This window comes from Myodes glareolus, chromosome 10, assembly GCF_982192425.1.
Source record: "Myodes glareolus chromosome 10, mMyoGla1.1, whole genome shotgun sequence".
In the NCBI taxonomy this organism is placed as follows: Eukaryota; Metazoa; Chordata; class Mammalia; order Rodentia; family Cricetidae; genus Myodes; species Myodes glareolus.
This window is the reverse complement of record NC_142035.1, coordinates 88,686,134-88,711,189: the sequence shown is the minus strand read 5'-3', so window position 1 is coordinate 88,711,189 and position 25,056 is coordinate 88,686,134. Positions and strand designations below refer to the sequence as shown.

Below are 25,056 nucleotides of genomic sequence, written 5' to 3'. Positions count from 1 at the left end.
TGTCTCCATTGAGACTGACACGGATATTTACAGGAACACAGATTTGTTTTCCTGGAGAGATGGCCAGAAGCGACCTGTCCGTGCACAATGAATGCCCTTAAACTCCAGGGATGTTGGCAGAGCAGGAGGCTCTCTCTTGCTCATGCGCACAGGAATGTTTACCAGTGTTGCTTGGCAACCTGGAGTAGATCGACGGTTTCTGGGGGTGTTAGAAGCCATTTCCCCCACTCTACAACCTTGGTGTGAGACCTTCTGGGACTATCTTGATTTTCCATAAGCTGATACTGAGTTTGGGAATTAGTGGGTGTAAAGACAAGTCCTTGGGAAAATCCGAAGGGTCAGGCAGGCACAGGTGGCTGAGACCAGTAGCTTTAGTCATGGGGAACTTGGTTCAGGGAATTAAGGAAAAGACACCTTTGGGATTCTGCAATGTCCCACGAAAAAACCTGTTGGACTTTTTACGTGACATGAAACAAGTTTCTGTCCCAAATAAACCCAGATACAAACCTCTCAAAAAGATTCACCAGGCTGCAAGTAATGGCGATGTCAAGAGACTGCAGAAAATGATACATCTTGGGAAACACAGTGTACATGACAGAGACTTCAAGCAAAGGTAATAGTACCTATGAGCAAAAGGGAGGGGATTGCATGGAGGATGTGATATGGCTTCTGTTATGTCCAAAGATCAGCGTAAGGGAGCCAGAAGGAGCGGATGGCCTCTCTTGTTCTGTCTCTGGATCTTCAGCACTGCCTCATGACTTGCACACCAGCTGGAGGTCACTAGTCCAGTTGTCCAATCCCACCTACAAATTTAACTTGATAAATCATGAACTTATCAAGTAATTTTTCATCACTGATAGCTATTATGTAGCATTCATATAGTAGTGTTCTTTTTTTTTTCATTTTGTTTTGTTTTATTTTGTTTTCCGAGACGCGGTTTCTTTGTGTAGACCAGGCTGACCTGGGACAAGCTCTTATAGACAACGCTAACCTCGAACTCACAGAGATCTGCCTGCCTATGCCTCCCAAGTGCTTGGATTAAAGGTGTGCAATACCACTGTCTGGTCATATTGTACTATTCTTATAGCCTTGTCGCTTTGCCCCTCTTAGCAAATTTAGAGACTTTAAGTGCAATTTAGAATCCTTGTAATTATTAGTATTTAAACATATCAAAAAAATTATCATATAGTTTTATGTACTTGAAATCTTGTTTGTTGAATAGAGTTAATAGTGATAACCTTAGATTGAGTTGTCAAGTGCAGGGAGCTATTCTAGGTATTTTTCATTATTTTATAATTCCCATTGATGCAACATGGTGTTCTGTGAGATAAGTACTACTTTTGATCTTTGCTTTACTGGTGAGAGATTTGATTCATAGTAATCCTAAGTAGTTTGTAGCAAGGTTTAAGTTATAATAAAAAACCTATAGTGATTTAATCTAAGGCCATACTTTTACTATTCAACTTTTTCCTGGTAGGGGATAATACTCAATAGTAGATTAATTTCTAAACATGAAAAGAGGCCATGTGCTCAGTTTCCAAAACCACACAAAAGATACCAACAGCAATATTTCCATTTTATTCTTCACAAGAACTTAGCTATTTATTCAGAAGGTGGAAGAATCATATACCACTCAATGTTTAAGAATTATGAGCCATTGAATATTTTATGATTACATGAGTAATTGTTATTTTTAAGATAGTGTTCTAGAATTTTATTTAAAATTCCTCATTCCCATAGGACTGCGCTGCATTTTGCTTGTGCCTATGGCAAGGTAGAAGTCATAAGGGTTCTACTGAGAAATAATTGTGACATTGATGCCGTTGACATAAACTCCGTCACACCTCTGATGAAGGTATGTATAGCTATCCAAATCAAGCATAAAATAGACTTGGGTTAAATGATTATAAACAAACATTCTCCATGAACATGTCAATATGTGGTGAAATTTATATGATGTTTATATTGAATTCTTTGAACTAGCCATCTGTTTCTTGGTATAATCCCTAGGCTATACAAAACTGGACATTTGGATGTGTGTATACATTGCTGAAGCATGGTGCTAACCCAAACCATATGGACAAAAATGGCAATACTTCTCTCCACTGTGCTGTGTCTGAAGGCAATCAGATGCTGGCTAAAAACTTACTTGAGTATAGTGCAGACCTGGAGCAAAAGAACAAGGTATAGTTCATGGAATTGTATTCTCCAAATAATCTGAAATAATGTGTGTTAATGGTAATAAAAGTAGGATTAACTCTGTAAGTTAAGAATTCAAGGGTTACTTGAATGGAAATACTTTGACATAGCTTCACTGTTTAAAAGTATGGCATCAAATAGGGATGCTATGAAAGAAGTGTCAAAATATAGAATATCCAGGGCTAGTATTTGTGAAAATACTATGCTTGCTATATTTGTTCAAGGTAAAGCTTGTCTTTTAATGCTTTCTTTTCACTAAAACTTGTGTGAGGTAACATAATTGGAGAACAAAATTTCCCTTGCTAATGAAACTATTTTAAAACTCAAGTTAAAGAGGAGATTTTTAACAAATTTTAAATTTTCTTGCTGTTTACAAATACTATCAAATGATGTATTTTTCTATGTTAAGCCTGAATTGAAGAATATAGAACCAGAACCTTATCAAAAATAAGAAGACCCACCTGGAGTTAGGCAACTGAAGAAATATATGAAAAATTATTACTATTTTCAACTTATGGTTTTAATGAATATTTTTCATTTATTTTGATCACATTCTTTCTCTTCCTGCAACTCCTCATATATCCCCACCCAACCACCTTCCTATTTATTCAACTTCGTGATGCCCTTCACAAAAAGCAAAGCCACCACCAAAAAAACTCAAAAACCAAAATCAAAACTAACAGAATTATTTTAGTATGTGCATTGTTATTGTGCCTCCTGTTTGAGGAGTAGTCAGTCTTAGTTTGCTGAAGTTAGTGAGTTACAAACATGCCTGTTGTTCAATCTGAGGAGCACTTTGAGGACCTCAGACAGGTAATGAGTACCTGGTAGTTATGTGGAAAAGCAGAGGAATGATCAAAGAGTTTACTGGTGCATTTTCCTTTTTTTTTTGAAAGGAATGACTAACACTTAGGTCAACACCTAATCTCTGTTCTCAAATCTACTGTGGTGCGCCTAGATTGGGAGAAGGCGGAAATGAAATTTGCATTTTTGCATATTGAAGTGAAATGTGATTCCAGCTGCTTGTTCCTTGAATGTCCCCATCTAGGGGAACAAAGAAGTTTTCAGTGACTGAGACCTTTATCTTCTCAGCGATATGAACAAATGGTGATTGTAATTAGCCATATGGATTAGAAATGAGGAAAGTTCCTAGTTATTGCATGTACCTATGACCTCAGGAGAAGTCTGGACATTTATATTACATGTAGAGGTTTCTATACAGAGTTTAAATCTTTAAATCTAATTAGTCGTGGACAAAATATTTGCAAAATTGTGTCCTTGAAATTCTGAAACAGTTCCTAGAATGTGTGGATGCTCAAATCCAAAGGAACTCCAGAAGAGTGCAGTTATATCCCAATAATCTTAGCCCCACTTTCCTCTTTTGCTACTTTTATGTTTTGAAGGAAGTAGAATAACAATCACAATGATTTTCTTATACAATAACCCCTTTTACTTTAAGAAAAAATCATTTGTTACTTCTAAAAGATCTTGAAAATAATAAGAAGCTAGACTTCTAAGAATTCTATGTATTATTAATATTCAGGTCAACAGATTCCAAACTAGTAATTACAAGGTTTTTGTCCCTACAACAAAGAGTAGCAAATCACAACCTTGACAATTGAGTTGTTACACAATCTCAATGTGTCTTAGTCAGTTCATAAAGCCTGGGTATCATATTCCAACATTTGTAATCACTGCAAAACTGTAAGTTAAAGACAGTGTTGAAAATCAACTGAATGATTTTGCTTTGATACTCTTAAGCAACTAATGATTCATTTCATTAACTTTAGGAGAAAACAGAATGCAAATTGTTTAGTAGGAAGCATCACCCCAGCTTCTATCATCCTTATCTAAAACAGTCTGGAATGTTTGGTTGGGAGTGTTACCTCAACCCCTAACATCCTTATCAAAAATGTCTGGAATGCTTGGTTGAAAGTGTCAGCCCAGCTCCTGACATTCATTTCTAAATGCTTGAGTGGAAAGTTCCACTTCAAGCCCCGTCCCCTGGGAGTTGCCACAGTCTAAACTCCACCTCCAAGAAAGCCTGACAAATGGTGACTGCTCCCCAGAGAGGGTCAAGACCACCCCCACAGGCTATTTAAACTGCCCCCCAGAGAAGGAACATGTGGTCTCTCAGGTTGTCCTTCCCCTTCCCCGTGTTTTCCCCGAGGGCCTCCCAAGAGCTCTGTCATCCATTAAACCTGGGCTTTTTTTAAAATTCGATTTGATTTGGTGAAATTTGGATTACCTCGTTGGTGGAGAGACATACGCGGGCAAAAAAAAAAAAAAATTACATCTGGAGGTCCTGGGGGGAGGGGGACTGTTTTTCCCACTGGCCCAGGGCTACGTGTTGAAAGATTTTGAAAGACACCCTTTTTGTCCTTGGTTTCTACCAGGCCAAAATTGGTTTCATCTGGGTGAGTTCCCCTTTTATCAAGTACTAAGTACCGTTCATGGTGCCCATTCCTTTGTCAGTCAGCCATTGAAGACGCCTCCTGCGCCAGACCACTGACCTGACTAGCAGCGAACCAGGCGAGGCAGTCCTCACCATGTTCCATGAGACAAGGTGTCCTACCATGGAGTTCTCACACCCCTCTGTTTTTTAACTCAAGAGAGTCTTATCACAGTGGACTCACTGTGGTAGACTTTGAGTCCAGAGACTCAGAATAGACTTGTAAAAATGGAAACTTACAATATGAGGCCTGATCTCCAAATGCCCTTAGGTTGTCTTTTATAAAAATCCTTTTAAGTTGGGGCTGTCTTACATCATACATACCTTAAACAAGCCCCCGATGCCCATGGTTTCTGGGTGCTGTGCTCCCATTCCCATTCCTATATCCCTTCCCCCGCTCCTCCTTCCTGCTTCTCTAGCTGTTTGCTATTTGTCTCACACTGGGACTCTCTACAAAGGATACATTTTCCCTTTTTCCTTTCACTCAAAAACTGTATAGGTGTTGCATCCTTATATTTCTGTTCCCTCTTGTAGTGTCTACTAATCTGGTCCTTAATGGGAACACTAGTGTTCTTCCCTGGTTTCTACCACCAGCCTACACCAGGATTTTTAAGTTGGTCAGCTGACATGGGTTCCTAAAAAAACTTTGTCTGTTAAAATAATGTAACCACACTATGCTTTTATGTCTATGTGTGTATGTGTGTTTGTTTCCATAGTATGCTTGTCTTATTTCTCTGTGCATATATGTGTGTGTGCTTTAAGGTTGTAATACTTGTAACTCCAAATTACAAGAGCTCTGATTTCCAAAGGTGTGTTTGGTTTTCCTATGAATGTATGCTCACCTATGTACCTATACAATAAGTTAATAAATGTAATTTAAAAGTTTTCAGTTGGCTTTGAGCATGTTTTGGTGCTCAGTGTCTGTACAGGTGAGGTACAAGTCTACCTCATTTTAAAATATTGATCTGGATATAAAAGTACAGCTAATTCACACCCAAATCTTTTGTTACTATGTGCTAGAGGATGTAGCTACTGATGCCCAGATACGGCATCTGCCCTTAAGAAAGTTTTAGAGGAGTGGAAATCAAATACACGTTTTCATATATTAAATGCCATAGTAGAAAGAAATGTTTGTAGAACACAGTTTTAAAATCATCTTTGGAAGGGGATGAGTGGAGTTCACGCGTCACACATAGGTAGATAGATGAAGGACATTTCAAGGAGGAAGAACGTGCAGTGGACAGGAAGGGAGAAAGCTGCTTATTCACTCTAGCAAGCATTTATATTCGCAGGGATTCATTAAGACTCAATTAAGTTAACTATTGCAATGATTTTTAATTGTTTTACAGGATGGCTTTACACCACTTTTACTGGCTCTCAAGGAAAACAAAATAGAGATGGCGAAATTTTTAGTAAAGAAGGGAGCAAATATACATGTATTTGATGAGATGAAAAGGTACTGTTGTCTGAATTTTTTTAAAAAAATTGAGTGACATACTGAAATAACAATCACACAAAGAAGAAATACCAAATTTATGTGAAGTTATTAGTCTAATTAGGTAAGAACAGCAACGAGTTGAAGAATGTAACACAAATCATTTCTCAAAAGTTTCATATACCTTTATTATATGGATTAATGATTGTTATGTGAGTTTTTGGCTGAACAGCTGATACTATGGTAGATAAATGGGGTTTTAGTTTGGTTTTACTAATATTTTTAAGAATTTTTAACTTTCTTTATTAACTTTTATTCACACCAGAATTCAATCATTTTGCAGTATTTTTCCTTGTTCTTGTATGGTTGCCCTGTAAAATACCATATTAATAATCAAAAAAGTTGACAATCACAGTCTAATGTATGACTCTAATGTATGATTTTGAAGAATAATGAGGTCAGATTACCTTTTGATGATTAAGAGTTATTATTGCAGGATGCCGCTCAACTCCACCCTCTTTTTCCCTGTACAATTGGTATTGATATGTTTATATTTCCATAGTACCAGAAAAGGAAAGCAAATTCATTTTATTAGGAAAATGACATGAAGCTAAGTCATTGCTGTAGATTGTATATTGGTGCTGTGAAGGAGATGCAGATTCATACCTGACTTCATTACAAGTCAGATACCTACTCGCTAGGTATGTAATCTGCTAGTGTTAGATATCACCAAATATGAAAAGGAGGATAATTCCATGGAGAAGTTTTCATGAATCATTTATGGAGCACTTCGGGCAGTGCACAGCACATGATATTATCATTACCAACTGTAGCTACAATGAGTTTTATTATTAACAGAATATTTTATAATGCTATAGTTGCTTAAATAACGAAAAGAGTTTTCAATTATCTTGTTGGTTATGTTACACTAAACTAGAGAAAATGGAACCAGCTTAATTTACATCCTTATCTACTTAAGAAGAATAACTTTTATAGTGTTACATTCTATCAAAAGTGATGAGTCTAAGAATTCTACTGAGAATATGTGAAACAGTACCAGAGGCTTCTCATCCATTTTCTTCTTTTGTCTTTGGACACAGTGTACAGAGATGAATCCCTGTAACCATAAAATGTATGTGTGTAAAAAGGAAAATTACAAAAGCAAACAAGATACCAAATTTGTAAAATATAACAAAGTATTAACAGATTTAATTGAAGTTCCTAATAATAAAGCTATTTCTGTGGTATTTCAGAAACACACTCTTATATGCCATGAGATGGGATGCAAAAGATATGGTCAGTTTCCTTTTGAAAGAAGGAATTGACTTTTCCTTTAAAGATATATTCGGATGGACTGCATTACATTATGCTATTGAAGGTACAAGTAAAGGGTAGGTGTTTGCATTAGAATGCTAGTAAATACTAACTTGTAGTACAAATTACTACACAGTTTGTAGTAAAATCACAAAGTTTTTATATTCCATTACATAATATGTCATTTCTTACTCTATGTTGTCTTGGAATAGCAGTGCCTAGCCAAAATCTAAAATGCATTAGAAGGCTTTCTTTGTCCCATGACTTGGTTTGGTAATGCTGTAGACTGAACCAAGTAGCCCATTTATGCTGGGCAATTCTGCCACTGAACTACATTTCTGTGTAGAACTGGACCTTAAAAATTGTGGACTATAACACTTTTCCATTTCATCCAACTATAACTCTATAAGTTATATTTATACATGTATTTATATATGTATATGTATATAGTGTCAGATACTTGATTTTCTAATTAGCATGGTTCTCCTGAACAGAGTCTATTTCTCTGGTGGTCTTTTTTTCTATATATTACTCTTTGAATCTTGAAGAAGGTGAAGTTTCAGGGTTTCCTAAGTGCCAGGAAAGAAGTGGAGCAAAAAGAGGGCATTCTAGTCCCTCTTTTATTTCTACTGATTCTGTTGCTGCAGTGTTGCTATTCACATTGTCCCAGAGACCAGTAGGGGTTGACCTTGCTATCCAGGCTGCCTTTGTTGGATCAGTTCTCTGATGACTGAAGGCAGTTCACAGTGCACACTTACATTGAAAAGTTACAATATTTTAATTGAATGGTTAGTCCCAAAGTTACATTGGTTTTCTTTGCCTTCTGGACTTTTAGTTTGTGCTACACTCTTTGTTGATGATTAGACCATTCTCATTTATTCAGAACCTTGTATGGAGCCCACCTTTTATTTTAATCATAGACCTTCATGTTTTGATAACTGTGAAGAATTTATCTGGTAGACAATATGACATGGGATCATGGGAAGCTGTCATGATTGTTCAAGTCACGTTGCAGGGAATATCACAAGTCTTTATTCATTACTGCCAGAATTTGGCCAACAGACCCCTTTGCATTCTGTGCAGCATCCTTTTCTAAGTGCTATAAGATGTGTGCCAACAGCATCCTTCTCTGAGTAGGTGTCAGTCTTAGTCTGTGTTTAAAAGAACTCATTCACATTATGCTTCATTGGAACCAATGTATCAAACAGGACAATTCATCATTCTAACAGGGATCTTCAGGTTCAGAGCTTAATTGTACAGAGGAGGACTAATAGTAACTAAGTGAGGTTTTAGAAACTCAGTTTTCAGGTTTGGGTCATTAAGAGTTTGATAGTGCACAATCATCATTTTATTTAATGGAAATAAATACACATTAAAAGGTTTTATTTTCAAGTTGTTAAATAGCTCATTTGTTTCCTAAATTATAAGCCATAAAATTAGAGTGGCTAGCATTGAAATTTAGGGCTGGTGGTGGTTAATTCTAATCATCAAGTGATACAGTTTAGAGTCACCTGGAGGAGGAGTGTCAGTGAGTGATCCTTCAAACTGACCTGTAAAATGGTCAGAAGGTAACTGTCTTGATTCTTGATAGATGTGGGAAGATCCAGCCTACTCTGAGTAGCAGCATCCCCTAGGCAGGTGTCCTGACTCAGATAAGGAAAGAGTATGTGAGGAGCATGCAGGGCATTCATTTCTTTATGTTCTTGATGGTGAGCATGATGCAACTGCCTACTTCAGGTTCCTGCTGTCTCAACCTTCCTGCAATAATGATATATCATGGTGGGTGCAAAAGTAAGTCCTTCTTTCCCTAATTCCCTTTTGCAAGATGATTTTACCACAGCAACAGAACTGAAATTAGAAAAAGATTTCATGTTTTCTGGATAGGTACAATAACTGAATGCAAAACTGTAAAAGGAAAGAATTCATTGGGTTTTACTTGAATATGATAATTCCTTTGATATTGTCTACAAATTCTAGAAAATGCAACATAATATAAAATGTTTTTCATATCATTTTTAAAATTGTAATTTTGCATTTTTCTCTTTTCATATGACAATAGTCAGAAAATTCTTATGGACTACGAGGAAAAGTTACATATTAAAAATAAAGATGGCAGTCTAGGTAAGGCTTATGAAAATGTTAAGTGAATATTAAAATCACGATTAGATCAGTGCCAAAATATACTAGCACTTTTAAAATTTGTTTTATAAGCATGTACAATTGAAACTGCTTCCCATGTTTTCAATATTTTAATTTAGGCAATAATACTCATATTCTGTTGCCCTAATTTTTAGTTATTTCAAATTAAAGTTGTCTCTTATAGTAATTTCACTGAATATATTTTTTGTCTATGTTGAGGCATTATTTCAACTATCCTATATGGCATCCATCTTACTGTGTAGTTGAGATTGGCTTTGAACTCTTGATCTAAGTTGCCATAATTTCTCAGTTGTTGAGGTTTGGGGTATGCAGCTTTCTTTATTAAAATCAATAATTTTTGAGGCTATGGATTGAACCTAGAAACTCATACCTTTAAAGCAAACTCTGCAGCCATCACCTTCTCTCTTAGCTCCTTTCTGCCTCTCGTTCCTGATCAAAAGCATAAAATATTTTGGAAAAAAACTTTATATTTCTAGCAATTTTCCAATTAAAGAATAAGGTTGAAAGAAATTACCCTCTGTACTAACATTACTGTTTAGCCCATTTTCTTCATGTTTGATATCATGTCTAACAATCTCAGGAGGTTGTTTATTTTAAAAGTGCATGTCCTATTTGTTACGTAGGTTCTCTGGAGCTGTGGATTGTAGCCTGGCTATCCTTTGTTTCACAGCTAAAGAGGGAACAAAGAGGGATACATGGATTTCCCTAGGAAATGGGGAAATAAAAGAGATCTCCTGGGTAAAATAGAGGCTGGTGTTGGGAGGTTGGGTAGTGAGAGGTTGATGGGAGGGTGGAAAAGGGAAGGATGGCTTTGGATGGCTTGGGATCTGAATATATATATAAAGGACATGTCAAAAAGATTTCCCTAGAAGATTCCTGCTAGTTGTAAGTTCTTTTAAGCTTAAAAGTCTCTTTATTCAGCCCAGCTCAAGACTGTGAAATCCTTAAGGGCTGATCTTGCAGTAATACTTGCTACTGCAGGAACTGTATCAGACAAATCTAAGGCTATGTTGCACCAGATATAAGAACACGGAAACAGAAATAGCTGTCATTGAAATATTTTTTTTAACATCATTCCTGGAAGATATTGACTTGTATAGAGCTTGCTTTGTACCTGAAATGTCTTTGCTTGGTCTTGGTCTAGCTCCATGTTTATCATGCTTTGAAGTACAATGTTAATAGGTTGACCTTCCTTAAGATAATATTTCTTATCATAAACAGAAATTTGCATCAAATATTTGATATAATTCTTTCTGTAGTAACATAATAAAGAAACTCACTTAGGATGTTGTTAATGTCGCACTGCACATATATTCTACTGTCTGTTCAGCACTAAAAGCTCAAGATTCCATTTAAGTCAGTCTCCTAGAAGTGAGTTACCATACATGCCATTGGATATTGCATCTTATGGCAAATTATTGAAAAATTTAGTGTTCCTCCTTTGGGCCTAGTAAATAAGAAACAGGAAGCAGTTTTTTTATATATTAATTACTCAATTGGCAATAGAATTAGCATCCACCATAGGCTATTTTTTAGACATGGTATGAAAGGAATATTTTCTAATAAACCTTTAGAGTCATATGTTTTTGGTATTTTTAGATTTTTTTGGTTCTACTTAAAATGCATTTCTTTTTCTTAAATAGAATACAAGAATTCTGAAGAAAATTCATTGGTCAAGTAAGATTCCTATTACGATAAAAACCATGTTTTCTAAATTTGGAATGTGTTGATGAATAAATCATTGTTCAGTATTCTTACTCTGTAGTAACCCGAATATTTTATTGTTAATGCTAGTTATTCCTTGGAACTAACATAATAAATGTTCAACGTTTTTCCAATTATAACACTGGTTTTTCTAATTGCACAGTTATTCAGAATAGTTCTTCAATTACTTGAATATCAGTCTGCCTTGGATTCCCATGTGTCCCTTACTCATTAGCATAAGTTGACAGAAGCCCATGTAGCCCTAAAACCTAGGTCAGATTAGTTTAAAAAGTCAAATTTTGTGTTGAAATAAAAGTATTTTACATTGTGTTTTGTTCTGTTCTCTTTGGGAAAGACAATCACATTGACTATATAGACATTTGGGCTTCTATCTCTCTGTCATCTATGTATCTATCTATCTATCTATCATCCATCTATTTATCACATATCTATTTAATTCTTAAAATTAGATTTAAGACATTTAAGATGTTTGAGGGAAATTCTTTTACCATTTTTAGATAGACAGAAATTAATTATTTTTTTCATAGTTGTCCTCATAATAGACCATCATGACTTCCATGTTTTATTTAAACAACTTAAGTTTTTAAGCAGGCTTTCTTTTGGATGAAAGTAACAAATTTCCAACCTTTTTTATTTAAGGTGCATTTATCTATTTTTGTTATGCATTTGCTCTGTAGGAACCCTAGTGATCCTACTTCTGTGTTCACCTTGCCCAAATCAAATGAGGATGATGATGATTTTAATGACAAGGTAAAATTTTCCTTCTTGAACTTAATATGTTTGTACAGAAATGTGTTTCCATGGTATTTCCTCTTGAAATTCTGAAGTGATCTACCTCTTGCCATTCTGTTGACAACAACAGACAATAGTCAATTGGTGAGAAAAAGACTTTTCCCTAAGACTGTGACCCGTGACTAATTGGATAGTTTTTTTTTAGTTTGATAAACAACAAAGATCAAGGAACTATTCTGAAGTAAAAGGGAAAAGTGTAAAATGTACAATTTAAGAGATTTGTATTAGGAATACAATTTCCATAGAAGAGGAGATTTTAAATATGGCAAATAATATTTGATTAAATGTCACTTACTATGACTTATGAACCATACTAATATGATAATGTTTCAGAATCACAATGAAGAACAGATTCCCACCAGGGGACACAGAATCTTTATGGAAGATTGATAACTGCCTTTAGAAATATCTTCAGCTAGGATATCTCATGTCATTTTAGCAAAACTATTCACATTAGCATTGATAGTCTTTCATAGCAGCTGTAGGCTTTATTTTTATTTTTTATTATTTAGTGCCTCTTGTGGATTTATATCTTGAGCCCAGGTTGTAAAGTACATATCAAAAGTGTTCTATTGCACAGTTGCCGGCCCAACTTCAGCATTCAGAGCTGTTTTATAGTATACTCTAATTCCCAATCATCTGTTAGCTGTTTGAAACTGGTTTAAAAAAAACACTAATCAAGATTTTAGTCATATTTCTCCTTCCTGATGTGAATACTGAATACAAAATTACAAACATTTGAATAGTATTTGAAAAGGACTAGTTCAAAATCATCTGGAAGAGCAGTGAAAGCTTTTGCATAATGGATATTTTCTTCAACCATGAAGTACCATTTCATATGACATATTAGGAAAAAGAATTATTATTATGTGTTTATAGATTGATAGAAAATTTGTTTTAGCTTTTATATGAGAATGTACCTTTTTTCTTACATAATATTAGTAGTTATAAAGACCTAAATATAGAGTCACATGAAGTTTCTCTTCTAGAATTGAAAACTTTTATTTGATGATGAAAAATTTCTACATAGCAAACGTCACCCAGGGTGAGGGAGCATGCTTTATTTGGCATACTCCAAATCAAGCTTACAATTTATTATTTTTTCAAGAGAGGATTTCTCTGTGTAATGTTGGCTATCCAAAAACTTGCTCTGTATACCACTCTGGCCTTGAAATCAATGAGATCTGCCTGCCTCGACCTCCTGAGTGCTGAGGTTAAAGGTGTGCACCACCACCCTCTGGCAAATTTAAATATTTTTAGTTTAATTTTTAAAAAATTTCATGTATGAGTATTCTACTTCCATTACTTTCAGCCTGTCTTCTCTCCATTCCAGCAACTTATGTATATGTCCCTCTCTGCTCTCAAATTCATGACCTTTTATTGTTTTATTATTTTTACATATGTAAATTTGCAAATACATACACTGTATATATAATATACATTATCTATTGAGTACATTTAGTCTTTTTCACACAGAATAGGCTTTAAGTTAATCTAGACGGCTATTGATTACCACTAAGAAGAAAGTACTGCTATTGCATCCCCTTGATCTCTTGCTCCACCAGCAACTGTTACGGTTCTAATGCTCTGCAACTAGGAAAAGCTTTTGGTTGCTTTTCTCTTCTGGGATCTTGCGTAGTGTGTTTAATTGCAATGAAACAGTTCTCATGGAAAAGCATTCCAGGCAGTCCCTGCCAGAATTTTTTCAAGTTCCATATCTAATGTGTGTGGTGTCTCCAGTAACAGTCTTATCTCCAAGTTCATGAAAGAGACCAAGAGCAACCTGAAGAACCTGTATTTCTTTGGGGGGGTGGGGGTTCTCTTGGAATTCACTGTCCAACAAAATAAAAACAAGTGTTCCTTGCCTGGAGCTGAAGATTCCCTTAGTCAGCCTATAGCTTTTAGGGAAGTAGCATCTCCTACAGTGGTATAACTTCTTTTAATTTATTTATATATGTGCACACATATATCACATATGCTTTTATGTAAATATAAAATACTGTTTTTCCTGATGATTTTCAAGGATCCATAGTCTTATTTAGCACTCTGTCCTCTCTATGTGTTATTATTCTCCTTATCCTATAATTAAAATCTCTTTGTCCCATTTTCCACCTTCTAGAAACCTGAATCATAATTTCTGCCTCACTCTAGAGCTCATCCTTGGACTTCCTTTATATTTTTTTTCTTCTATGTTTAAAATCCATATGCTTGTGACATCTAGAATTACTGTTTTGAAATTGAGGGTTTTAATAAAAAAATAAATATTTGGGAAATATTCCAGAGAGGGGGAAACACATATTTCTCGTGAAAGCATTGTTATGTTTTGAGTGCCATAAGGGGAAATAGAAAAGTCTGGGGTTAGAAATAGTTTTTGTAGTAACATTTCATTTGTGTTTTAATTAAAAAAATCCTTGCCTAAAGTTCAGAGAGTAAAACAGTCTCACTGGTCAACCTTAAAGACCAGGCAGTGGTGACATACATCTTTAATCCCAATAGCCACACTATCTTACCTAGTGTGGCAAACCTGGCGGTAGTGGTGCACCCCCTTAATTCTAGCCCTAGAGAGGAATATAAAACAGGAGGAGAAAGCTCTCAGTCTCAGTTTGATTCTGAGATTTCTGGAGGCAGGATCTCCAATTCAGCCTGAGGTAGAGGTAAGAGCCAGCAGCTGACTGCTTTGTTTTTCTGAAGTTCATGTTGAACCCCAGTTAATGTTGTCATCAATCATGCAACAAGTTTGTTTTTTTTTCTGGAAGTTTAAAGAGAAGTCATTTAAAAAAGGGATACTCATTTTAAATATGGAATGTAAGAGTTAGATAGCATAAGGTTAACTTCTTTTATAAAATATCTACAAGTAAGCAGTTTATCTATGATTATGTCTCTTCTATTTTTGTTTTACAAAATGGTGAGAGATAGATTTAATCTAGAAAGCATGTATAAGGTTTGGTATCAAAATAATTGTGTTTTAGACATATTCTTTTTGTTTTATGTGTAGTTTCTTTTAAATTGGGAAAATCATGTATCTTAAAAAGAGTAAGAAAATATTAATTGCTTTATTTCCTATGAATTTTAGCTGAGTTTTTTGAAGTGTGCTCCTGCTAAATATTTCAGTAACATACATGGGCCTGGAGGTCAGAGAGACAAAAATGAAGCAAAAGAAACAATGGAAGGTAACATTTTTGTTCTTTAAAAATGTTATTTGACAGAATGTTGGTTTATGGCACGAATACTGATGAAATCTCATAGCCAAAGAGCTTTTCTTTCAGTGGATAACCATAAAAGGTGTAAGATAAATGGCAACAATTGTAACTCTTACCAGTGTTTAACAACATGTAAAGCTGAGACTGTCACTAAAGGAGTTTTATTGCAAATACCAGTTCATGCCATTCTTACATGAAAGGGGAAATAAGGAAGAAATGAGTCCAGAGAATGAGTAATATTAAATGCAGAAAAAGTGAGGAAATAAATAAAGAAAAAAGGATAAAGATCTTAATGCACAGAGTATGGAAGCTAGGATGTGAAGGGTTTAGAATATGGATCAAAAAGAAAAACATTGTTTGCGTGTAACAAAACTGGCTTGAGAAGTAAGAAAAACATTTCCCACTTTTTATCACCATCTCACTGTTGCAAAACATCGTTCATGTATGATGAGCTGTATCATACAATGGTAGACTTACTTTACTTTAGATAACCATAAACACTACAGGGTCAGTTATACAAGTGAACTAATGGTACAGGGTTATGTGTTATCAGGTAAAATATAAGATTTGAACAAAGATAATTAATAGTTTTACTTATAGGAAGTTCAGGAAGTCATCACCAGACATGATCTGAAGAAGTACAGGACAGATTCCATACATGCACTGAGGCAAAGCAATATTGAAGCAGACAACATAAAAACTATTCTTTCTCAAAGTTATAGAAATTCGGGGTCAATCATAAAAACAATATGCTCAGGTAGCTTAAAGCTATGCATTTTTTACAATATTTTCTCAGGCAATCGTGTCTCTTCTGTGTATCCATATTGTTCTTATTTTTAGGTAAACATAGAGAGGGCTTTTGATTGTTAGTGGTGGTGGGATCACATCAAGAGGGAGAAAACATCCTCTTCTTTTCATGAGCATGAAAATAAAAATCAAGGAAGAAGCAAAGAAAGGAAGAATAGGAACTAAATTTTATAAGACAATAATGACAATTCATGACAGGAATAAACCAGTAGATGGAATATATAGTAATTTGAATTTGGATTCAATCTCATGTCCTCTGTAATGACAGCAAATTTCCCAATGACATTATTGCTTGTGTGAAAATGCTTTGTTGATCACAAAATACAATATCTTTGGAGAGAAAGATATGTTTAACTCATTTATGATATATCACAATGTATCAAAATTGTGTCTTAAAGTAAATGTTTTTAATGTTTATATGTAGATTGTAAAGATTTTGTAATTTTTCCATGAATAGTCGTTTTAAAGCACTGACAATCATATTTCAGAAGTTCATTTGCAGTAATTTCATTTTTAAGTTCACATACCTCATAAAAATGCTGACTAAAATTTTAGAGTATGTCTTATTTTGGAAATGTTTTATTTTAACTTCAAGATTTTACTTTTTCAACTCGATCCCAAACATATTTATCAAATTGGACCAAAACAGAACAAACAAAAACAAAATCTAGCATTCTCAAAATTTAAATTACCATTTCTAAAGCTACCCATGAGCATTTAGTCGCACACAGATTCTGCTTGTATGGTCAATGTTGTGATAAAATATTACTGTTTCTCTGTCTCTTTGATGTTTCAGACTCCTTTAAAAAGCATCGTGCATCAAAGGTAATAAGTGAAATATTTTACATCATTAATTTCATACTGTATGAAATACAGAAATTGTTAATTATCGTTTCCAATGCCACACAGTCTGTGATTGAAAAGACAGATGTTCTTGCATATGAAGAATCACTGGCAAATCAGGAGGAGTCAATGCATGCAGGTAAATCTTGCAGTATTGGTGTCTATGGAAATTTATTTCAGTGTATTTGAAACATTTACAATGTTCTCTGTTGACCGAAGTTTTCTGTTCAGCCATGTCCCTTCAGTCATTAAGTCCCAAAGAAATTACACAGAGGTCTACATTAGTTATAAACTGATTGGCCCACTAGCTCAGGCTTCTTAGTAACTCTTATATCTTCCATTAGCCCATTATTCTTGTCTATGTTAGCCACGTGGCTCAGTACCTTATTCAGTGAGGCAGTCACATCATGGTTTTTCTGTGATTGGGTCAGGACTGCCAAGAAATGTGCTTCCTTCTTCCCAGAATTCTCCTGTTCTCATTGACCCACCTCTACTTCCTGCCTAGCTACTGGCCAATCAGCATTTATTTAAAATACAACTGACAGAATACAGACCATTGTTCCACACCAGTTCTCATTTCTTTTGCTCCTTCCCCAAGTATCATTGGTGAATTTTCTATTAGTGCAAAGATTTTGGCTAGTTGTATGTACAGTTCTTGTTTGTCACCTGCCCTCTGGAAGAACTAAACTAATAGTGGTTTTCCTGATATTTTAGCATATTTCTAGACAAATCCTAATATTAAAAGAATCATCTCATTTTCTTACCGCAGGTATATCATATTCTCATAGTTTGTGTCCTGTGTCTGACTAAACTTACCATTTAATTGCCAAAGCAGATATGTATTCAGTACAAACAATCATAAGATATTTATACAATTCCTTATCTCATGGCAATACATGTAAGTACTAATAATTCTGTTATCAAATAAAGAGAATGGCCAGCCTCTTCATGGGTGATTTCAAACATTACTGCTAGTTTGAGAGTAAGAAGGAGAGACATTGAACAGGTATTTACTTCTAGGAGATGTTTTGATTAAGGAAGCAATCAGGTTAAAAATAATCCAGATCTTTTCTTTAGGTAAAGAGAAGATTAATATAGGAAGACTTCACATATTATAATCAATATTGAATGAGGACAGTTCTGATAGTGGATGATTGTTTTCCACATATGAGAAAGAGTATCCCATATATAAATAAATTACTAGTTATTTTTGTAAAGCAAATGTTTAACACTTAGGTTAATTTTAGTTGTATATTAGTGTTCAATGTGAAGACATCCCTTGTTGTCATGATTGAAACTTTTATTTCTTAAGGTTTGTTCACTTAGGTTGGATGGCTGTATTTATGAATGAATCTTTGAGATGTGTGTGTATGTTTGTATCTTGAACACGGTGCCATTTACTGCCTGTGTAAGTGAACTACTGAATATTTAGATGATTAGAAATAACTTAGGGAACAAATTATCCAGCTCCATATTATATTTAAATGGAGCAATCATTTGAAAACTCATTATTTTCAATGTTTTATACAAACTTTTATAAAAATAATTATATATATAATTTCTTCATGACTTAATTAAATAATATATATATTTTCTAGCAGGATCAGATATATTTACCCCTGAATCACTGGGAGACAATATCTCAGATGACAGTGAAAATATTCAGCTGTTGGTATAAAGGTATTTCAGTTCTTTTTTCAATAATGCTTGCTTTTGTTTAATTGCATAGCCTGGGCAATAAGGAATTAGTATTAGGTCTTTAGTTACCTGTCAATGTTTGAAGCAATTTAACTAGTTAAAATAACTTAGAATATTATTAAAATCTAAACTGCTTTAAAGTTAAAATCTAACTTTAGACTGTAATAAAATTTGTTCAAGTACAATCTCTGCCATTTAAAGTATATCATTTCAGTAGAATGAATATATAAGATCTAATTTCAGCTTAATGACCAAACAGCTACAATTTTGAAAATAACTGTATTTGGTTCACAGTAAAGGAATAGGTTTCTCATCATTTCAAGTATGTGATTACATATTGGCCATCTATAGTTTATTCAGTCTCTTTAATTGAGGGAAAAAATAGAGTTGCACAATCAATCCCAGTGCATTTTAGGAATGTCCCTCCTTCTACTATCAGGCTTCTGGTGACAGAGGGCTGCCTCCCAACAGTTTTGCTTATTAATCTTTATTGTCATCTCTACAAAATTTGGAAACCCATTAACCTGTTACCATCACAGATTGAAGAAAGGAGGAGAAAGTAAGTTGAGCACCAGTCTTCTTGTCTTGTCTGTCTGTCTGTCTGTCCATCCATCTATCCATTCATCTGTCCATCCATTGGTCTGTCTGCCTATCTATCTACCTATCTATCTATCTATCTATCATCTATCTATCTATCATTATCTACCTATCTATCTATCTATCTATCTATCTATCATCTATCTATCTATCTATCTATCATCTATCTATCTATCTATCTCTTCTCTCTATTTCTTGGCTTTGTTTTTTTATTATTTTTTGTTTTATGAGAGAGGTTTTTCTCTATATCTCTGAATGTTCTGTAACTCATTCTGTAGACCAGGCTAGCCTTAATTTCACAGGTCCCCTTATGTCTGAGTAATTGGATTAAAGGTTTGTACTACCGGGACTAGAAAGCACATCTGATCTGGCTTCATGTTTCATTCTCCTTCCTCTTTTATATATTTACCATAGCACTGGGATGAAGATGCAGGCCATATGAGGGCAATTCAGAAAGTCAGATTTAGTACTTCATTAACCCATGTATCAACTTCTCCTTAGAATGCCAACTATATCCCAAGACTTAGACTTTGCCTTGCTTTTATCATCAGTTGTGTTAGAAGAAACTTTACTTGCAATTGTCTTTGAACCACAATCTTTACATATGGAAGATAAGACTACTCCATGAAAAGAATTAGTATACTGGAAATAAAAAATATGTTTTAGACTCTACATTTATTATACTTAACATCTATTTAAAAAAACCTTTTTGAGGAGAATGTCCCTGATTGTTCTGGTATAACTGGGTGTCCAAGAACAGCCAGATGTCCATGTGCCTCATCATCTTGAATGCTATAAATAAGTGTATAACATCACTACAAGATTGAGGGTATTTTGATACATTTCTCTATGTATGTAGTTTTTATTTTATATTCCTTTCAAACAATCTCCCTTGTCTTGTTTGTTGTGGACTGTTCTAGTACTTGTTATTATTCTACAATAATTTTGCTAATGTTTACTCTCTTTCTTGTTTTTCATTTGTTTCTTACTAAACACTATTTCTGTTGACTAAATATTTAGCATTTTGATGTGAAAGTAGCAAAACCACAAAGGATTTCAGGATTTTATAGATTCGTAAAGACTAGTCAAAATGCTATTCACTCCATGAACTTACATTTAATATCTTTGGGAAAATGATTGTTTTGATGTAAAATATTTAACTAAAGACATTCAATAGGCCTCTGTGAACATAAAAGGCATGCCCAAGTTTTATTTTAACATTCTTTAATATAGGACAGATTTCTTTATGTGTTTTAATAAGAGATTGATCAATTTCTTCCATGTATTGCAATGAGAAAAGGATCAGAATGTGTTTAGAAACTGAACCAAAAAAAGTGAATTAATGAAAGAATTGGAAATTTAAAAGACTGGGTAGGGTAAAAAAAATTTTTTTGAAGGAGACTTGTAATTGGAACTTTTGAGGAGTTGTATACATAGTAAATAAAATAAGGACTCAAGATACTGAAACTTACCTGTAAATGAATATTAAATTTAAGTGTTTGAATGATTCTAACAAATATTTTCTTCTTTATCTTTGTAGGAACTGACAACCAACCATATTTCTATGGGCAAATAATAAGCAATTTGAAACAATTGGAGGAGTTTCTATAGCAGATAAGAATATGGATTATTTACTGTTTAACAAGTTCTCTCATGTACATGTGTGTGTGTGCATGTGTCTGTATGACTGTCTCTCCCCACCTATCTCTAATTGTATTTATGACATATGTATATCAGTTTACAAAGGATATGACATAGATCCTTATAAATAGGGTTCTAAGTGCAGTTGTATATATGTTTTTGTTACTCGGCTAAGGTGAGATTTCTCCTATACTTCCTTGCCATCTCACCAACACTTTTATAACAGGGTCAGGGAGGTGCCATTCAGCCACCAAAGGAAAGAGATGTGCCAGAATGCTGGAAAGTTACTAGTATGCCACAGCCTCATGGTCATACATGGTTTAATAGCAATTGGTTGATTTAAGTAATAAGATTAGCCAGGAATATGCCTAAGCAACAGACCAGGTAATGTTGTAATTAATATAGTTTCTGTGTGATTATTTGGGTCTAGGTAACCACGAATGAAAAAACAGTCTCCAGTTACAAAGTGGCACCCAATGTGGGGTGTGGATCTACATAAGAACTATAAAAGAGAGAGAGGGGGGAGCTTTTAGACACACAAATACAGGAGTCAAACAGAGCTTCTTGGAGCTGCATCTTTTTAATAGATAGGCTCTGTTTGCTGACAGCGAGCAGAGATGCAGCTCTTTTAAAAGAAGACTTCTTGACTGAGCATTGGCAGCCAAAATTCTTGACTTTTTTAGGAGCAGGGAGGGGAGCAAAGAAAAATGTAGAGCTCAATAAAAATCAATAAAGAAGAGCCAGCTTCCAGGTTTATGCTGTCAGCACAGATGGACAGACAACTCTGATTCTGTTGGAAGGTCCTGCATTTAAATGGGGTTCATGAGCAGAGTGCTACAAATTGCTTGATGGCAACATAAACCTGTTGTATCCCTGGAGCTGGGACAGTAAGCATGGCTCACAAAGTTGATGAACATGGCTTTGCTATGTTGGATGGGGTAGAGCCAACAGACAGGACCCTGGAGTTGGTCCTAAAAATGCCTCTCTGCCTTTAGAAAGAAAAAAAGGCTCTCCTTGTCAGAAAATGTAAAGTGTAATTTAAAATAAAAGATTAATATATAATCATTTATAATAGTCAAAATTATAGTCATGTTACTTAGGTTTTCTAGATATGTAGAGATATATTTCAGTTAGATAGACTCTCTTCAAACCTTTCAAAGACCTACAGAAGATGGCATTTAAAATATTTTAAGAACTTATACTTTTCTCAATAGTGAGACATTTCTGCTTCTGGCACCAATTACTTCAGAGAGGTTGGTGGGCGTTGAAGAAACTTGTTATGGAATTTGCCTTCAATGTGACAAGGCTACTCATTTGGACAAGAAACTTTCTTCCCTGGACTGCTAAAATGTATGCTGTGTGAACGGTACATGCAGAACCCACAGAAAACCAGCTGCTGAACTTTCCAAAGGACAAGATGGTCCATCAGGGCTCCCGCTTCACAGTAGAAGCTACCATACATTCTGCAGCACACAGAAGAAAGCAACTGATGAATTTTGTAATTATAAGGCAGAACAGATCTTCAAACTTCCTGGTTCTTGGAAAAGTCTGTCAGACACTCTGGGTCTGTAGGCTAAAAGTGGATGCCCCAAAGATACAGAGGAACTTGTGGTGACTGTCAGACAGCAAAATGTCTCTGTCAATTCTAGATCATTGGAAGTTGTTTACAATGTACTTCCGTTTTCTTAGGTTATATTGTATGCTTCTAGGGTCTTTGGCGGGGTTGAAGACAGATAATTATAGTTTTCTTAGTTATGATAAAAGATAGATTAAATATAAAACTTTAGGCTCACAATATATTGGAATTTTAATTGGTGCTAGATACTTGTTTTGTATATGTAACTTCACAATGTTAGAGTTAAAACCTTATTTTTATTTAGACAGAAAAGAAAAGATGATGTTGAATTCCTTCTTCTATGCTTTGAATGTTTTATTATCATTGGTTAATAAATAAGCTGCTTTAGCCAATGGCAGGACAGAATATAACTAGACAGGAAACCAAACTGAATGCATAGAGAAAGAAGGTAGAGTCAGGGAGATGCCATGTAGCTGCTGAAGGATAAAGATGCCAGAACACTATGACCTTACTGATAGACCATAGCTTAAGACACAGATAGAAATGAATTGATTTAAGATATAAGAATTAGCCAGGAATATGCCTAAGATATTGGCCATGTAGTTTTGTAATTACTATAGTTTCTATGTGATTATTTGGGTCTGGGTGAGCGGGAATGAAAGAACAGTCTTCAGCTACAAGCAAGTTTCTAAACGTTCTGATTTTAAACTCACTTCTAGGTTATTTTATGCCTAGACCCTCAAATTTCCTGTTACATATCCCCACATTTGTTAGGATTTTCTGTTTTGAATTGGAATGACAAAATGTATACCCTTGACTCTGTGAGATGCTGAAACAAAAAGTTTCTTTGAGAATGGAGTTGTGGTTTGATCTCATTTATGTGACTGTTTTCTGTGTAGTAAAGATACAAAATATACTCATGTGTAAATAAAAACTATACTTTCTTTCCTCCATCACCTAGACCTTAACAATCACACAGAAACTCTATTAATTACAACACTGTTTGTCTAATGACTAAGGCATATTCCTAACTAGCTCTTATATTTTGAATTAACCCATTTCTATAATTTTGCAGCTTACCACAAGTCTTGTAGTTTAAAGGTAAGGTTCTAGCATCTTTCTTCTTCGGCAGTTACATGGTGTCTGCCTGACTCTTCTTTATCCCTGCATTCAGTTTAGTTTTTCCACCTACCTATATATTCTGCCCTGCCAAAGACTAAAACAGCTTCTTTACTAACCAATGGTAATAAAACATTTTTGTAGCATACAAAGGGGAAATCCAACAAAACCCATGAATTGTATGACACTGATGATTATCTACAGATTATTTACATTTTAATTTATATTTTAGTTAAAACTCTCAATCAATGATAATACTAGGTCTGTAGTAGAAAAATCATAAGAATATGAAATAGAAAAACTGTGTTTTCATTATTTTTCTTAATCTGTCAAGCTTTCATTCCTATAAAAAATTATAATAGTTTCAAAGATATATATTTCAGGCTATAAATATAAATTAATATGTTTACATGTCTTATTCTCTTCTTTTTACATGTAATTCTGGTATGTATTCATGTATCTATTTGCATAAATTTGATGTGTGATCTAACTTAGGACCTCACATATGTTCTTTATACTTCCTGGCAAGAAATTAAAAACTGATGAGCCTGGTATATACTAGAAGCAGAGAATCATTGAATATTCAAAATGAGTCATTTCAACATAGAATGCTATGGGAGGGAAAAAGGTTCAGCATGTAAAAAGCAACTGTGCTGGGGTCAGAACTTAAGTCAGTGAAGTGTTTGTTGTGGAAACTTGAGGATATGTGTTTGACCACTAGATTCTATAAAACAGTATGTCTTGGATTATGCTAGTAATTCCAGGACTTAGTCCACCTGGCACATATGCACCACCCTACACATGAGCATACACATGCACATACACACACACAAACACAAGCACAAAGAGAGAGCAGAATGATTTAATGCGATCCATTTCAAATATCCCTCAGTATCACATATATAAGTTCTCTATATATAAAATGCTTACATGCTTAAGTAATTATGAGTGCTTTATATATTTTTTATATTGGAATAATTCATATTTGAATACATGTAGTATCACAGCAACATTCACTGCCTTCTGAACTATGTCACATATTTTATATTTTAAATAATTTCTCATTATATGTGCTTGTACTATTCACATTCATGCCATGACTATTGACAGTGCTATCTAAGTTTCAAATGAGAATGTCTTTTATTGCATTGAGACACATCTGCTCCTGGCAGCACCAATTACTTCAAGAAGATGATGGGCATCAAAGAGGCTCCTTATGGCATTGGTTAGTCATTAGGACAAGTCTTGCCTGAACTGCTTGATGAACTGGACATGCAGGACCCACAGAGAAATGACTGCTGAACTTGCCTAAAGGTGAGATGATCCTTTGGAATTCCTGCTTCATGAAAGAGTCTATGAGACATTCTGCAGGACGCAGAAGAAAGTGACTGAAATTTCTTTCTTCATGGAAAAGTCTGTCAGATACTATAGGCTTCAAGCCTGAAGATGGATGCCCCAATGGTACAGAAGAACTTTGGGTGACTGTCCAGGCAGTAAG

At 34.7% G+C, this 25,056-nt stretch overlaps 1 protein-coding gene across 1 annotated transcript; it reads left to right on the top strand.

The window, feature by feature from the left end:
* The first annotated feature begins 209 nt into the window (after positions 1–209).
* On the top strand, positions 210–23,387 carry LOC148120724 (uncharacterized). The gene is made up of 13 exons (XM_087911396.1): positions 210–613; positions 1,741–1,855; positions 2,011–2,184; positions 6,001–6,107; positions 7,340–7,477; positions 9,460–9,521; positions 11,204–11,237; positions 11,963–12,035; positions 15,151–15,247; positions 16,881–16,909; positions 16,994–17,066; positions 18,529–18,607; positions 20,763–23,387. The coding sequence occupies exons 1-12, from the start codon at positions 378–380 to the stop codon at positions 18,603–18,605; spliced, it is 1,215 nt and encodes a 404-aa protein (XP_087767522.1). The 5' UTR covers positions 210–377; the 3' UTR covers positions 18,606–18,607; positions 20,763–23,387.
* Positions 23,388–25,056: the final 1,669 nt, after the last annotated feature.

Coding starts and splice junctions, on each gene's coding strand:
- LOC148120724 (XM_087911396.1), top strand. CDS start 378: ATGGGGAACTTGGTTCAGGGAATTAAGGAAAAGACACCTTTGGGATTC. Junction 614..1,740: donor GACAGAGACTTCAAGCAAAG/GTAATAGTACCT, acceptor TCATTCCCATAG/GACTGCGCTGCATTTTGCTT. Junction 9,522..11,203: donor AAATAAAGATGGCAGTCTAG/GTAAGGCTTATG, acceptor TTTCTTAAATAG/AATACAAGAATTCTGAAGAA.